Source organism: Spodoptera frugiperda, chromosome 2 (genome assembly GCF_023101765.2).
Source record: "Spodoptera frugiperda isolate SF20-4 chromosome 2, AGI-APGP_CSIRO_Sfru_2.0, whole genome shotgun sequence".
NCBI classification, from domain to species: Eukaryota; Metazoa; Arthropoda; class Insecta; order Lepidoptera; family Noctuidae; genus Spodoptera; species Spodoptera frugiperda.
Genome location: NC_064213.1, coordinates 10,666,417 through 10,682,582, shown reverse-complemented (window position 1 = coordinate 10,682,582; position 16,166 = coordinate 10,666,417). Strand labels below are relative to the sequence as shown.

At 41.4% G+C, this 16,166-nt stretch overlaps 1 protein-coding gene across 1 annotated transcript; it reads right to left on the bottom strand.

Annotated features, from left to right (window-relative positions):
• Positions 1 to 13,852: 13,852 nt before the first annotated feature.
• On the bottom strand, positions 13,853 to 15,587 carry LOC118269342 (uncharacterized). Its single transcript, XM_035584409.2, has 2 exons — positions 15,205 to 15,587; positions 13,853 to 14,885 (listed from the first exon to the last, which is right to left on the bottom strand). Exons 1-2 carry the CDS (start codon positions 15,536 to 15,538, stop codon positions 13,951 to 13,953), a joined length of 1,269 nt encoding a protein of 422 aa, XP_035440302.2. The 5' UTR covers positions 15,539 to 15,587; the 3' UTR covers positions 13,853 to 13,950.
• Positions 15,588 to 16,166: the final 579 nt, after the last annotated feature.

The following is a 16,166-nucleotide window of genomic DNA, read 5'->3' as shown; positions in this document are numbered from 1 at the left end:
GCTCTGCTCCTATTGATCGTAGCGTGATGAAAAGTATACTATAACCTGCCCAGGAGTATGAAGAACAATTGTACCAAGTTTCGTTGAAATCCGTCGAGTGGTTTTTATTTCTATAAAGAACATACAGACAGACATACAGACAGACAGACAGACAGACAGACAGACAGACAGACAAAAATTTTTCTGATTGCATTTTTGGCGTCAGTAACGATCACTAATCACCCGCTGATAGTTATTTTGGAAATATATTTCATGTACAGAATTGACATCTCTACAGATTTATTATAAGTATAGATTTTAGATTTTCGTTAGTTTGCGAGTGTCAATATGATACCTTATGTACTAATGTGGTGTGACTGGTCCTGAGTGCACATCACACACACACAGTCGGCCTGCATGGAAATGGAAAGTGCGTGGCTCTCGTGCTCGCGGCACACAGCCTGCGAACAATACTCCGTGGTGTGACCTATTTCACTTACTTTACGAGCGGATGAGCTGATAGCTTTTGTAAAGTATTACAGTTTACATCGCCAATATATTGTCAAACTTCTCATTATACGATGTAAGTAAGATATGTACAATCATATCTTGATGGATTTTAAAATTAAATTCACATTAAGTTTTCCTTGATTACATGGCTCAATGGCAAGTTGGCAAGACGTTGATCATATTTTTCAGTATTGTCAAGAACAAACGAAAAATATATATGTATGTACTGGTTTCATCATTGTATAGACTCCTCCTGTTTTGAATAATTTTCACATTGGTTTCCTTCAATTGTAGGTATATCTACCTACTACTATCTAGCAAAATTACCTATGTGTAATACTGCGAGCAATAGAGGATGCACTCGGTCACTGTCGACTCAAAATGCCGCAGTACCTATGTATCGGTATATAGGGCTTCAAATCCATGGTCCTTCACGTCATCCTTCACTTTATTTACCGCCCTACCAGCAAATTATCGGCAATCAAAAATTACCCACTGCTGCCATCCAAAGGCTACTAATGTAATAAATCTTAGGATATAATCTAAAATTATGTGTCATGTTTGTCCATTTGTACAATAAATGCTGTTCTAATCAATTTTGGACTTAAAGCTTAATAAAACCAGTTTTGAAAGTGTGAATGATATTTGTAGCGAAGCTTCGGTACGTTCACATCCAAACTTTTAAATTAATTATCTTGAGGCGTGACGAAAACACATCTATTGACTGAATTTTGCCCACTTAGATACCTCCCACGAACACGTTTATAGCTAGGTTCCGTATCAGGACACAGTATTATACCTCGGCTCGGTTAGACGTTGCTGCGCGGTTTTGAAAACGTCGCGGTTACTTCACGAGTCCGGTACATTGTTGCCGAGTCCCGCAGCGGTCAACTAACTTGCCTTTATAATAAAACCCGATGTCTTCGTGAGGAAATATAAGGAAACTGCTCGCTGCATTGTTTCCCGCTGTATGGACGACCCTCGCCGTGTCTAGCCATTTTGAAGAACTTGTGGTCGGACTAGCACGATTGAAAAAGAGCAGCAAAGGGGTATTCAATATCATATGCTGAGTCATACAGAAAGCAGGAGAAGTAAATAAAGATTTGTCATCTTCATTATTAGACCCAAACCATGCACACCTTGTCTTCTACGAAACATATTTATTATTTATTACAGTATCGATGATTTAGGTCATTGCTCGAAATAACTGCACAACAAGAGAACAGGCGGTTGTTGTAGCGCCGCGATAACTCCGGTATGGTCATCTGAATTTATGGAATTGGAGCAAAACCAGTCGATGACTTCATAAGTAAGTGTCTACCTACCTACTGCCGACCACTTATATGGACACTCGATAGGCAAACAAAATGTTTCTTTATTATGTATAGGTAGGACGGCATCTCCTCCAATTAACATTCTTTATTTCGACTAAGTACAAAGGATTTAGACCAGCTTAACCGTGATTTTTAATAAATAATGATGTTGATAAATCCTACACAATGATGCATACTTTGTTGCGTTTAATTTTGAATATTAAAAATGTAGATTAATTCGGTTACATTCGAGTATCTGTAGCCGCGGTTACGTGTACCACTAGAAGTGAGTAAGCAGGGAGCGCGCACCGCGTCGCAACTAGAACTTAATCCTTTGCCAGTCGCTCGTATTTCAAGCTGCCATATTTTATCTAATCCCCGATCGCTACATAAATGGTAAGAGCAAATTACTCACAGAGTATCAGCGCCGAGTGACAGAATATATCAAACGCTCAATAAATCACCCGACCACTAACTTGCCGCGGTACAGTGGACGACTGCGTCGGCGGGGTCCGCCGATATGGCCAATATTACAAAAGGAGTTACGACTTTATTTAATGTACACATATATTAAATCATCTTGAATGCTTTATTGCTCTGCCACACTCGGATTGTCTTCAACGTCGGCAACGCACTTGCGACTCCTCTAATGTTGCGGGTGTTTCTAGGCGGCGTTGATCGCTTACCATCAGATGGATCCGTGCCGTCTGCTCGTTTGCTTTCCCATAAAAAAAGAATCCAACATTGAGCTTAACTAATAGATGAGAAAAATCTACAACTGTAGTAAATATTTTTATGATATTTTATTTTGTTTATCTGAGCTCCTTCAATCAAACATGAGCAAAAAGTCTAGTCGGGTTTCACACCTAAGTAAAGACGATCAACATATTTTTAACAATTATTTTCCTTGTTGATGTAGTCTTAAAAACAAGGTGACAGGAAAATCAATATTGTGCAGTATCTTATATCCTGCAGGGCCGGAGGACAACCTGGTTGGTGACGTGGTGCCACCGCGGTGCTGGTGGTCTTTCAATCGTGTAAATCTGAACAATATCTATTGTAAATACCATGGTTTATGGCCACTTGTGTTTGACAAACAACGACCGCCAGTACGCAGTGCTGCCTGCAGCCCGTAGCGCCTATAATGTGTGATTTATTTACACTAATTACGTATCTACCGCAGTCTGCAGACGCGGGCGCAGCCGCAGTGGCGAGATACTAAATATTCATAGTTCATAACTGTCTCACGACTTACTGCCGTCCTGCGACGGTAGTGGTACCTACACTGAAACATAGTACACAGCTCTATACTCTCTATGCTATACTATAGCTGTATTGTGAACAAATAAAATAAGAAAATGAAAAATTGTATAACGTTGCGACATCCTAAACTACACAGGTAACTAATAAAATAAACAAATCGATTATGTGCATGATGACGATATGTCGGTGCGTGTTTTTCCTTGCAGTGGACCAGTGGGCGGGCAACAAACTGCATTGCAATATTTAGAATGCAATGTTTAGCAATGGATCGGTCAAAGTATTATTGACAATTGCAATTAGAATATTTTTGAACCAAGGAGTATACATGTAGTCTGATGCAATTGTGGATGCATCAAATAAATAACTGTTAGTTTGTAGTCCATGATAAAAATATTAAAACGTTTGAGTTGTAATTTGAAATTTCCACCCTATGACTAGTCTGTCAGTATCTTCTTCACTTGGAGTCAGATTAGTACGAGCTAGCAGATAACTTGTAATAATTTTATTTCATCAAGTTACGTGGACATTTGCATTCGTAATTCTCGATGTCCGCGGACATGACAAGTAATGATCGCTTGCTAATCGGATTATACATCGAGGTGTACGCTGCAAGGCTGCACGAGAGAGCTTGCCTTATAGGGGGCGCTGGCGGCGTGGTGACGTCAGCGGCGCCCACGCACACCGCCGTGCGCTGAGCTGTGAATGAAATCACCTCACCTGGTGAAAATGATGTCCTTTGTGGCAAATGTAGCACCCATTCATGTTACAGGCATACGATGACTCAAAATTATCATGTTGTTTTGGTAAAGCTAGCCGATATTATTATTTTCCAAACGCCAGCCTTAGAAAGGTCCAAAATGTAAAGAAATGGAATCTTTCGCGTTTTTTCTTGCAAGTTGTTGCTGTTTATGGACTGGTTATATTGCTGACCAGTTCGGCTCATTGTGGTATTGGTAGGTACAGGGAAACTAAGGACAATGCGTTTTGGAACTAGAACTGAGGGGGCTATATCCAAATTACTAAATAAATATAATAAATAAGTCGACAATGAATCTGAAGCAGCACGTAGCGGTGGCACGTGGACATGCAGCGCGTGGCTAGCGCGACGCATGCGCACACGACAGACGCGTGCGTGACGATGCGTGCACGCACCACCCGAAAGCCCCCATGAGCTGTGCATCAATATTTAGAGCCTTTTTTTGAGGGGGGAAAATCATCCAATGACTTCTTGACATCCAATGAGTGTCAGACTCTTACTGACTAAAAACCACACCGTTCCTACTCCATCCACCGTTGCTTTTCAAGCCGGAGCCCCGATAAACCCGCTAGGTAGTCCGCAGCTCCATATTACCGATTACAGGGCAGTGCAGAACCTTGAATCAAAAGCATTTCATCACACCAGGATCATAGAAACCACTTGTTGTAGACACGGTAGAAACCTTTTTATGAGTAGCCTGCTTTCACTTTCCAATGTATTAAAGTAATTCTAACATATTGAGATATCTGCCTCTGCCTGAGTGCCTGCTGTTCAAAATATAATTTATTATTTATATTTCCAAGAGACTAAAAGAAAGTGATAAAATATGGCGGCACTGACAGTGTTATCTCAAAGAGGATTGGCATCATCTTCGGCAATATTAGTGATGTTTAAATGCGAATCTTCAAGTAGAAGGAATAGTATCTGCCATTATTCGTATTTATAATGAATTCGAGAAGCTACACAGATATTTAGAACGCACTTAGCGAGCAGAGACAAGGCAGACAGCTCCCATTAATAAAACGTACCTGCCTACCTACTGCGCATGAATCAAATGCTGCGTAGGCGCAGCCTTCGCAGACCGATTGACGGGAGATGAGTGTGTTTTGTTGTTATGATTTATTTGTTTGCTTCCGGATTAGCCAGTGCGACATTGTCGAAAGGAATATTGTCCAAAAAAGTAAATATGTAAATATTATTTTGTTAGTCGGTGCACACGTCGTGAGGATACTGCAGAGCAGAACATTATAGTCACCTGCGTTAAACTTCCTGCACATGTCGACAGACCCAACTAAGGGACAACACATTTCATAGACACCGGACAGCAGCGCTCTACGATAAACCTGAACTTTTTAAACTGCGATTTCCAGCCGAATATGGCAAACCCTCTTATGTAGAGGAGTCTTATTGTAGCAGTGGACTGTTGCAGAATAGAATTAATCAAATATGCTGTCCTTAGTTAAAGTTCCCCGTATTCCAGCAACTCCGTACTACTGTAACTGCCGTACTTCCTAGTTTAGGATTGGTTACAGGGTGGCGCAAGCGCAGCCGCAGGGCGGCGGTGTCGCAAGTGTCGCCACTCGACACTGCGACCGCAACGTGTGCACACATCACATTAGCTGCGACCTGCTGCCTCGCACATATCTTATTTTGTGCACCTACTGGAGTAGGTACCTGCACCTACTACTGACACCGCTTGCCAGTGACCACTACTTCTCATTAGAACACAATCTTATGCATGCTCTAATGTTTTTGAGTAAATAATTTTATGAAAGGGATGGATCGCGTTTAGGCCACGAACTTAAACACGAGCTGTTGTCAGTCCCAAAATCACTAATGTCCAAAGAATAATTTAATAATACCAACTCATAAAATTCTCAAAGAGTTATAACTATTAATGTCATTACCACAGATACATTAGTCGAATGTACCATTGTTTATCTTTACATCAAATATTCAAGTTCAGCAGGTTCTGCTCCACGCGTGTGTGGATCCGCGAACTAAATGGACATAGAAAGTGATTGATGATCACTTTGCATGCTTTTATCCTTATCTAAGTGAAGTTATTAATATTACAAACTGTCAAACATTTGCCGCACTCCTTAATTACTAGTTTAAAAACAACAGCGATGCGTCTTTGGTAAAACTTTCTTCAAAAAGTTTTTGTAAACAATATCAAAAATAATACATATATAGTAACCTAACCAAATAAGGCCTATGCCACAATAAAGCCTATTTTGAAAATTTCCCTCTTCCCGATGTCAAATGGTCGCCAAAGTTTGTAGAAGTGTGCATGCACATTACTTAACTAATTTGAGCACAGCAAGCAACCCGTGCCGCGATTATGTTGGAACCTACAGACGAAAACAATCACGACGTGGAGCGCACTTTAGTTTTTATAAAATTCGAGTAGCGTAAACTGTTAGTATTTTTATATTTATCAGTATACGACGTGCCGTGTTTTGTCTGTATGACAATTATACATTTAGCCATCTCCTCACATTAGTGAAATAGCTATAATATCTGTGTATTTCATATAATCGTTGTTTTGTTTACCTATGTGCCATGCCCTAATAAAGCCTACAAAAAAACGTGTAGGCCTTATTACGGCATAGTTGTTTTTCAGTAATTTCATAGAAAACGGATCACCAGCTTCTGTCAAAAAGAAAGCCAATGGATTTTGCAAAAGATGGAAAACGCTGTTAAAATGGTAGAAAGGGGTAAACGGGGTGAATAGATACAGAAAAGGGGTGAATGGATATCGGGAAATTCTTCATAGTATCTATTCACCCTTCGAATTTTATGCACCCTGTTTTACCCGGTAGGCTGCTGAAGCCAGATATAACTTCCAAAGAAGTACGCATCATCTAAAGAGTGGTTTCCACTACACGAAAGCTAAGTCGGTCGCTAAATTGGCTACAGAACAAGAAGTTATTCTCATTCGTTTAACTGATGCTGGGGTGCCGATGACTTCAAAGATGTTACTTGGGTATTACATGATGAGAAACTCGTTTAGCCTGATGTATAATGACCAAAATTAATTAATAAGATCTCATTACATTTATTATAAGCATTGACAAAGTTTTGTTATAATTAAGAAGTTGAATACTTACTAGTTTTTATTGAGGCCTTATTAAGACATAGGGTTCCCAATAAGGCCAAAGTGACACTTTAGTTATTTGTGTTTACAAAATTGTAATTTTTGTTTCTAAAGCCATTTTGATTCCATTATTACAAAGTTTAATAAATAAATATAAGATTTTGAAATTATCAGCCCATTGTCATTTTAAACCTACGAGCTAGGCGGTAATAAAAATAAGGTAGGCCTTATTTGGTTAGGGTACCTTACCTAATAATAATATATCGTTACGCCTTTTATCCCCAAAGGGGTAGGCAGCGGTGCACAAAATGGCACGTAATAGGTACCACTGTAAAATGTGCACCCACTTTTCACAATTTATGTTATAAGTAGCTGTGAGCCTATTGTCATATCCAGGGCACATTTCCAGACTCCGCGCTACTACTGAGAAATTTTAGTCGAACCGACAGTCGCTCTTGCCACCACTCGGCCAACGAGGCAGTCAATAACAAAAATAATGTATTGTCAAAGCACAACACATTGAATGGTGTGCTAAGTACATAGATCTATAAAATGCATAAAATAAGGAATTAATTTGTATGTCCTTCCTAATACCTTCTTAGATTTTGAGAATAGAATAGGTACAACTCCCTAAGACGGCAACCGGCGTGCAAATTAAAGCTGATGGATGACCTTTGTAGATGTGATGTCATCATTTTCTTTGCATAATGAGTGACCATCTGGTGGGCAATTGGACATATCTGCTGGATTGAGGTTCCATTGTCTCACTGCCAACAGCTGGTAACTGGTTGGTTTAATGCCATGGACTAATACATAACGTTCCCGTAATCCATAGCGATACAGATGATACACACACAGGTTGTTTTACATACAACATCAAATTAAATTTAAGTTACTCACAAGCTAGGCGCCATGCAAATGACATCTCTCCGGTTTAATACCTAAGTGTTGTTTCCAGAATAACATTGAGTTATAAATAATTGTGTGTTATTGTCCTTATACGGAGCTTTAATTGTAACTGTAGCTGGAATGAACACAAACCGCAATGATTCGCCTTCGAAGAATTTCATACATATTTTAGGTAGACTATTCATTGAGGTCATTCGGAAATAATAACATTATTCCTATTTTAATAAAACCTACATATTATTCAGGTTGAATGCCTACTTGTTGATGGACATTCAGGCTCGGGGTCTCGTCTCATTCGTGGATTGAAGAACGTGCTCACTTTTTAGGAGCACGGAGTTAGGTATTGGGATTTGTATCACCGGTGTGTTAGCATTAGGTGCATTTAATACATGAGGTGCTTGCACCTCCGGGGCTTCGAATATTTTCTTGATGATAGGTATTCATTGTTTTATTTACTAGACAGGAAAATGCATTTATTATTGAATTAATTAATAAACTCCAGCCTTGCTCTAAATTAAATTCGCAAAATAACGATACAGTGTCCCCATGAGCCATCACTCAACAATTACCACCAAGTTATCAGCCGCGGCCTGTCCGCGGTACACCGTGCAGGAATCTGGAGAATGAGGTCAAGGTGTGTGACGTCACAGCACAGGCTGCTCCACTCATTCAGCTTTACTGTTAATGGTCGCGATGAAACTGAAAGTTGTCTATATACTTACAGGGAGTGCACCGCATCCATCTCATACTTCTCAAACTGACTAACAAACATCGATGCTGATGTTTTCTCCGAATCGCATAATATAGCAGAAGTGCCTGTGGGAACATAGGTTGTGAATTGAATTGTCATGTAAAGTGCTTTGACATTGAGTTTAAGCAGCCGTTATTTTACCAGTCGCCGCGTTCATACAACATGTAAACACAACATACCTGTGTACTGATAACTGTGTGTACACGCAATCGAGAGGAGAGACATTGGCGCGCCGTATTGGGAGACACGCCGCCCTTGTCCCACTCCAGGGGGTGAACGGCAGGGCTGTCCACATCACATGGCCGCCGTCCGACGCTTGTAAAGATGATGTTCACGATGTTGTTCACATAGATGTATTGTTTGATTGGCTAGTTAGTAGAATGTTCAACGATGACAATCAGAATCCTTCGCCTGTAGTACACATCTGTTTATAAGAAATAACAAAATGTACCTAGTGTACTTAGTGGCGTGGAGACTGGAATAAAATATCCTAAACTGGCGTAAGAATGTATGATGTAATTAATGGTACTGCTATATACTAAACTAGCTGGTGCCCACGAACTCCGTTTCGCCAAGAGATGTTAATGCGCCAACAGAAGATAAAAAACTATTATAATAGAGTCATTTCCGTATGTTTTTAAAGTGAAGGTGTTGCATGCCAGTTAAATAACCACTTCTCATATATGTTGATCAGGACACTTTGTACTTCCACCATACCGAACGTCGAAATACATCGCAATAAGCCTAAAGAATTTCTTTATACACCACATTTGATGTTCTACCTGTAGGAGCCAATAGAAACAAATTATCGGAGCTAGTGACACGCGAGAAAGCCACATAAAGCTGTCCGTGTGAAAAACAGCTCGTCCTAAGATCGACACCAGCGGCTCGAAGTGTCTGACCTTGTGACTTGTTAATGGTCATCGCAAAACATGGAGTAACGGGAAACTGCACGCGCTTAAATTGAAATGGGAAATGATTTGGGATTAGCGGTATGCGTGGTATAAATACTACTTCACCAGATCCACAACCCGTGAGAATTTCGGCTTCTATGATATTACTTCGAAGTGCAATTACTTTTAGCCGAGTTCCATTGCACAGCTTAGGGGTGTTAAATTACGAAGCAACATTATGGGAATGCCTACTTTTAAAGTAATATTATGTGCGGGGAGTCCAGGTGCAGCGAGAGAGTTTAAAAATTTAACCGGGTAATTTGTAACATCCATTTGATCTACCACTGTATTTATAGACCGGTATACAACTTGGTCTCCTTCAATTCGCTCTAGAATAATTTGGTTGATGGCAGCGGCTTGGTCATTTTTGGGCGTAAGTATTGCTCGCTCACAAAGCCATGAATTGTCTTGACCTATTAATTGGGAAACATCACCATAAACCAAATCAATGAGTTCCTCCATCGAAGCAACAATTTTACATAGGTTGTCGGGTAGAGTTACTGAATTACTTGATTCGGGAAATGAGCCTTCGCCGATTTTTAATAAAACTCCAGAAAATTCCTGCGCACTGGGGTTTCCACCTAAGTGAGCCCTCATGTTCTGCGTCAAGCTCAATTTTTCTATCCGAGGCCAAAGCACGGAGCGTTTTAGACATGCCCCGACCTCATCAGCTCTAGTTCCTCTGGTAATCACGGGTAGAGTCTGACGAAAATCGCCACAAAATAAAACTGTAACCCCTCCCATAACGTGATCGTTTCGCCGGATATCTTGTAGAGTGCGATTAACGGCTTCCACGGCCTTTTTGTTCGCCATCGTACACTCGTCCCAAACGATTAGGCTGCACTCTGCAAGAATCTTTGCCTTTTCGCTATTTCGGGATATGGCACAAACTGGTGTTTCATTTATATCTAGGTCCAAAGGTATCTTAAACATGGAATGGGCGGTCTTACCTCCTGGAAGTAAAGTGGCTGCAATACCCGAAGAGGCGACTGCTAGTGCTATTTTTTCTTGTCTTCGCACTTCAGCAAGTAGCAGTCTAGTTAAAAACGTTTTTCCTGTACCACCAGGGGCGTCAAGAAAAAATATTCCACCATCCTGTTGACTGACACTTCTCAAAATTCGTTCATACACAGACTTTTGTTCATTTGTGAGGGTGCCAATATTATTGTTCACGATTTCGGCCATCGCGGCACGATCATAATTTGTCTCCGCTGCATACTCTCGACCAACACGCCGAACTTCAGTGGTTTCCTGCGGCTCTGGAATGGTACTCAAAGGATTGCCACCTATTGAAATCACAATATCTTGAAGTGAACAAAGGCAACGATTAATAATACGCTCGTCAGACTCTGCCACACTATCTCCATCAGCGCGCCTAGCCGCAAAACGAAAATCTTCGGATAGATGCCGTTGGTATTTTTCCCATAGCTGCATTGGATGGGCAAGTCCGCAGAACACTATCATGATTGCAAACAAATGTCGCAATCGGATGGGAGTGTCGCTGACTACGGCCTCTTCAAGAGTGTCGTCCCAATTTCGATCGTCATCTAGCAGACGCAATGCGCTGCAAGCTTCGTGAAAGGTGGAATGCTCAACACCATTAACAGTTTTTAAATATGTGTAAGAAGTAGCTCCCCGGACTGTGTGCAGTAAAAGACGCAAGTAATAACATTCATTATTACTCGGATGAATCGTGTACACTCGTCCTAGTGCATGCTCGCGATATACTCCTGGAAACCCCTCCACCGGCTGTCCCAATGTCACAAAACGAAGGGCAATTCACGTAAAAAGCGTTAATTTTCATCGATTTAGCTTCAAAATTAACGGAGTTTCATGGAAACTTACCCCCCCTTTTTCAGCCCCTATTAGGCATATTTTCCAAAAATCCTCATTGCATCATTCTTAATTTGTAACTAAATAGCCGAATATTAATTTTAATCGAATTAGCTTCAAAACTGACGGAGTTTCATACAAACTTACTCCTCCCCTTTTTACCCCCTTAAAGGGCGAATTTCCAAAAAAAGGATAGCCTATATGTTAGCGAGGACTAATAGCTATATAACAAAAAAAGTTTCATCAAAATCCGTCCAGTAGTTTTTGCGTGAAAAGCGAACAACAAACAGACAGACAGACAGACAGACAAAAATTTTTTAAATCATGTTTTTCGCTTCTATTGGTTGAATAAAGATCCCCCATCTTATTTTTTCTTAAATATCTGTAATGTACAGACATGGAGTTGTTATAATTTTATTATATGTATAGATTAATAAGTAGGTACATTTTATTTGCTCCTTAATAACAAATAATATGTTGCTTTATCTCTAGCAGCCCTACAAAGTACCTGAATCATACAACACACAATAAGACGCGATGTGTATCGCCAGTGACAGATTTACGATGTGATGCAACTGTGCCCGAGGTCAGAGGTGACCTTACACCGGGCACAATGTTGCTCGTTAATTAGCCATTAAAATATTAATTTTCAGGTTTCGGCATACAGCCACGCAGCCATCATCGTTAAACTTAATGTTCTTGTTCGACTATATCGGTTTGCGCTACCCATTTACCTATAGGTACCTACATAAGTGTTGACGTGATCGAAGACCCGTACCTATAACCTACAATAAAGTCACAATGGTATGTATATGGAAGATAGAATACTTAGGGAAGAAATTAGTTTTACATTATAAGTATCGCTTTTAAAAGTTCGTAAGTCATTCCACATTGCAGGGCACTATTGAGATTAATAGATCTATATGCATAGGTGCAAGCTGTACAGGTGACACAAACCTATTGTTGGGCGGCGTGTGCGCAGCGTGACGTGACGCCGGCGGCCACCTGAGCCGGTGCAACTACACTGGGCGCCCTTCAAGCCTCCTGACTGCAGCCTGGTTACTGCATCTCCATTGTATCTACACATCGTACGTGCCAGGACACAGGCGTAGTTCGCAGTAACATGAACCTTATATTCTCTGACTCATATTCTCCATGTATAATACTGTACCTAATAGCTTTGATTAAATAAAATGATACTACCAAAAACATTCTGTGATAAAAACTACCCAAGTATCGAACACGCGAACCGTTTTCGAGTAACGCTCGATTGTTTTCGTTTTTGACACACACTCACTAACTGACTCATTCACTGATCATCTAAGTAAATAGAATTGGTATTTCCTATAAACATAGGAAGATTTTTGTTATAAAGGCGGGGTCTATTGCATTTTTAAAGGGAAATCTATCTAAATTAGAATAAACGAAGATCTGGAGTAACTGGTGAAGTGGTCAGCCTAATGAGAATACGGAAGGGTCCAGCCAAACGATTAGAAATAACGCTGAATATTTTTAGCTAAGTATTTATTGCGTCATAGGCAGGTAGGTACATAATGGTAGGAAAGCGAATTGATCGCGAATAAACTGCATTAGCAGTAAACTGGCTATTTTTCTGTCTCGATATGGAGAGCGGGTGTCGTGCGCTGTCCATACTCAGCCTGCTAACTGTGTCACGCGTAGGGCTGTCAGTGCCAACTGATTTGTATGTTACGTAAAATATTATAGGGTTTTAGTGTGCGCCACTCAATATTTAAATAGGGGACATTGGAACGCTTTGGATTAAAATACAAACTCATTGCCATTCAGTGGCAAAATTTAAATCTACCTACTATGTTCAAAAGTCTACTTCGTCCAAAGTTATCCTTCCATATAATTTTAATTTATTCCGGCATGTTTTAAATAAACAACGAAAACTGTCTTTCTTGTAGCTTTGGTTGATTAAGTACTTATGGCTTAGTTATGAAAGTAGCAACCCTAACCAGCCGGCCGGCATGTCCATACAGGGCGCACACATGGACGCGGCCATCTGGCGCCTCACTTGCATCACTCACCACTACCTCGCCAGCTCGCCAGCTCGCCACCACCTCGCCGACATAGTCGCACATTAGATAACTACATAGGTTCGTGGTGTTTGCTGCGATGAGCCTGACATGTGTTACATTGTTTCTGATTTGTTCAATATTGTATGTGTTTGGTCGATGATGTTTTCACGCGTTAACACGGTTGATGTGTAAAACAATTTGTCAGAGACATCGTTGTCAGCCGCGTAATGAGATTAAACATGTTTAAACTTAATGAAGTTCTATTTACAGTCATTTGACTGAAACGAATGGCCTGTACAAATCAAAGGTTTCGTCTAATTACCATAGCTAGTGGGTATGAAACACTGTTTACATATTGTTAATATTTGTATGTGTAGGTAAATGATGGTAAAAGTTAATTATACCCACGTTTCCAATAAAAATAAAATAAATGTTGACAAAATGTGGATATACATGTGTAATATAATTTAATTAAAAATAGTTCTCCCTAACACCATGTCCCATTTAATTTTAATAAATCCTTAGAACCAATACTGGTGGTCACAGCTCGTGCAGCACGTACCTCTCGACGAACTCCTCGGACACGTCGAGTATCCGGTCCCGGTAGCGCGCGCACTGCTGCGCGTACGCCAGCACCGGCTCCGAGCGGTCCTCGTTCACCACGCGGTCGTACGTGTCGGGGTCGTCGAACGTCTGCTGGGCGACCTTGGGGTGCATCAGGACGAACGGGTAAATGGCGGCTGACTCCAACAGTCCGAACATGCGACTCTGCTCGCACCACTGCAGGAAGCTCTCCTTGTCGTACCCCAATCCTTCAACCCTCCGCTTCGAGTCGTCGTCCAGATGCTCGCAGAACACTGCGAAGTACCGCTCGCACACCTCGCGCTCGTACTGCTCCCGGAAGCTCCTGGACGTCGTCAAGTACAAGAAGGTCATGACATCGAACGCGGGCGGCGTGTACCGGATCAGCTGGAAGTCAACGATCATCGCGTTGACGAGCGCATTGTCCTGGTACTTGAACATGATGTTGTTCACCCACAGGTCCTTGTGGATCAGTACGTTCAGCGTGCCCTTCCACTCCCTCATAGTATCACATGCGACCAAGTTCTGCTTAGCTATTCTTTCCTCCAAATCAGGCTGATTTCGATACGGCTTGCAAGAGTAAGCCTTAAGGAAGTTTGTAGTTAGTTTGGCGCAAGATTTCATGAAGGGACCGTCACAGAACGCTGGCTCCGTCAGCAAGCTTCCATGTTCATCGTTGGTGTTGTACGGGCGGTTGTTGGCGATGCTTTTCTTGGTCTCGTAGTTAGTGAAGGCTGCGTGGAACCTGGCCAGCGCCGCCATGCCGAGCATCAAGTGCTCGTAGTCCAGCGTGTCCAGGTAGTACGGCGAGGCGTACCCTTCCACCGACAAGTCTGGCATCACGACCACGGACTCCGTGTAGATGTACGCTTTCGGACACCACGGATTTGGATCTGAAAGCGACCAATCGAAATATTATCTGTCTGCAATGCTGCCTGATATACTACATAATATCTACATTATAATTTGCACGTAGTATCTTGCCTGTTACCTGAATGTACCTCTACATTTGTTTACATTAATGTAACACTTTATTTTCGTCAGCACATTATCAGGTAGATACTAGCTAGCTCAAAATCTTAAGGAGTGTTTGAAAATGTCTAAAATCTGAAAGTTTTATTGCTAGCTTGCGTTCTGAGCGTCAAAGACTACTGCGTGAGTAGCGACTGTTTTCATGTATTAAGTACAACAATGTTATTGGGAATAACTTACCATTGTCGTCTCGGATTTCCTCGAGCACTTTGAACATGAACTGCTCTCGATTAAAGTAATTGTTGTTGGTAATCAAATCTGCTTTGGGCTGGTTGTTCAGCGGGATGCGTTTTATAAACAGGTGGATTTGCTTCAGTTCCCCGTCCACGGTGACGTCCAGCCTGACTCGCTTGTGGTCCCCGAGGAAGCCGGCCATGCCGTCGGCCGCCGGCCTGACGTCGCTGGCCGCCAGCGCCCACGTGTCGGCGCCGGTCGCCCGCTTCACGATGTGGTGCACCTGCTTCTCCGACAGAATGTCTTCCAACGCCACGCGCCGTATTACTTCACCCACCATCTTGATAATTTAGATAATTGTGCATCAAGTAATTGACGTGCACGTTATATACCGCAGCACTATCTATAAATAACTGAACCTTTTTGTTCTTCGATAACATTATTAGTAAATGAAATGCTCTAAATTTAAAATGAGCCGTAAGTCGTACGTGTTAAGAGCAATTATATTGTTTGCTATGTAAATATATAGATTTTATCGGATAGTCGTGGTAGCGCAAATTATTTGTGTTTGCGGGAAGATTAAAAGCAGCTACTGTTTGTGATGAGACGTTCATTGTTCCCGCTTCAAGTTCGTCACAGATAAACATTCTGACAGTGTGTACCTAAATGTTAGCGCTACGTTAGACTCACTACACGCAGCGCAGCGTCCCGTCTGCTACTCCTCAACGAAGTATAACGCCAACACTGGTCCTGCCGTTACTTACAGCCTTGCTCTTCACAGACAGACAGTTACATGAGACACATGTGACTAAAGTCATTATATTCATTATTATAGTGGATCAAATAGATGTATGTTTAGATCAGACGCTCAATCTCGAGAACAGACACATGTGGGGAACATTTTCAATAGGACACTAGGTATTCCCCACAATTTTCATGAGAGGTTTTACATTATGAATCCGAAATAT

Bases quoted from the DNA above. Each gene is read 5' to 3' on its own strand.
- LOC118269342 (XM_035584409.2), bottom strand. From the start codon at position 15,538: ATGGTGGGTGAAGTAATACGGCGCGTGGCGTTGGAAGACATTCTGTCG. The intron at 14,886-15,204 runs GTAAGTTATTCC...GGTCGCTTTCAG, and splicing joins GGAAATCCGAGACGACAATG to ATCCAAATCCGTGGTGTCCG.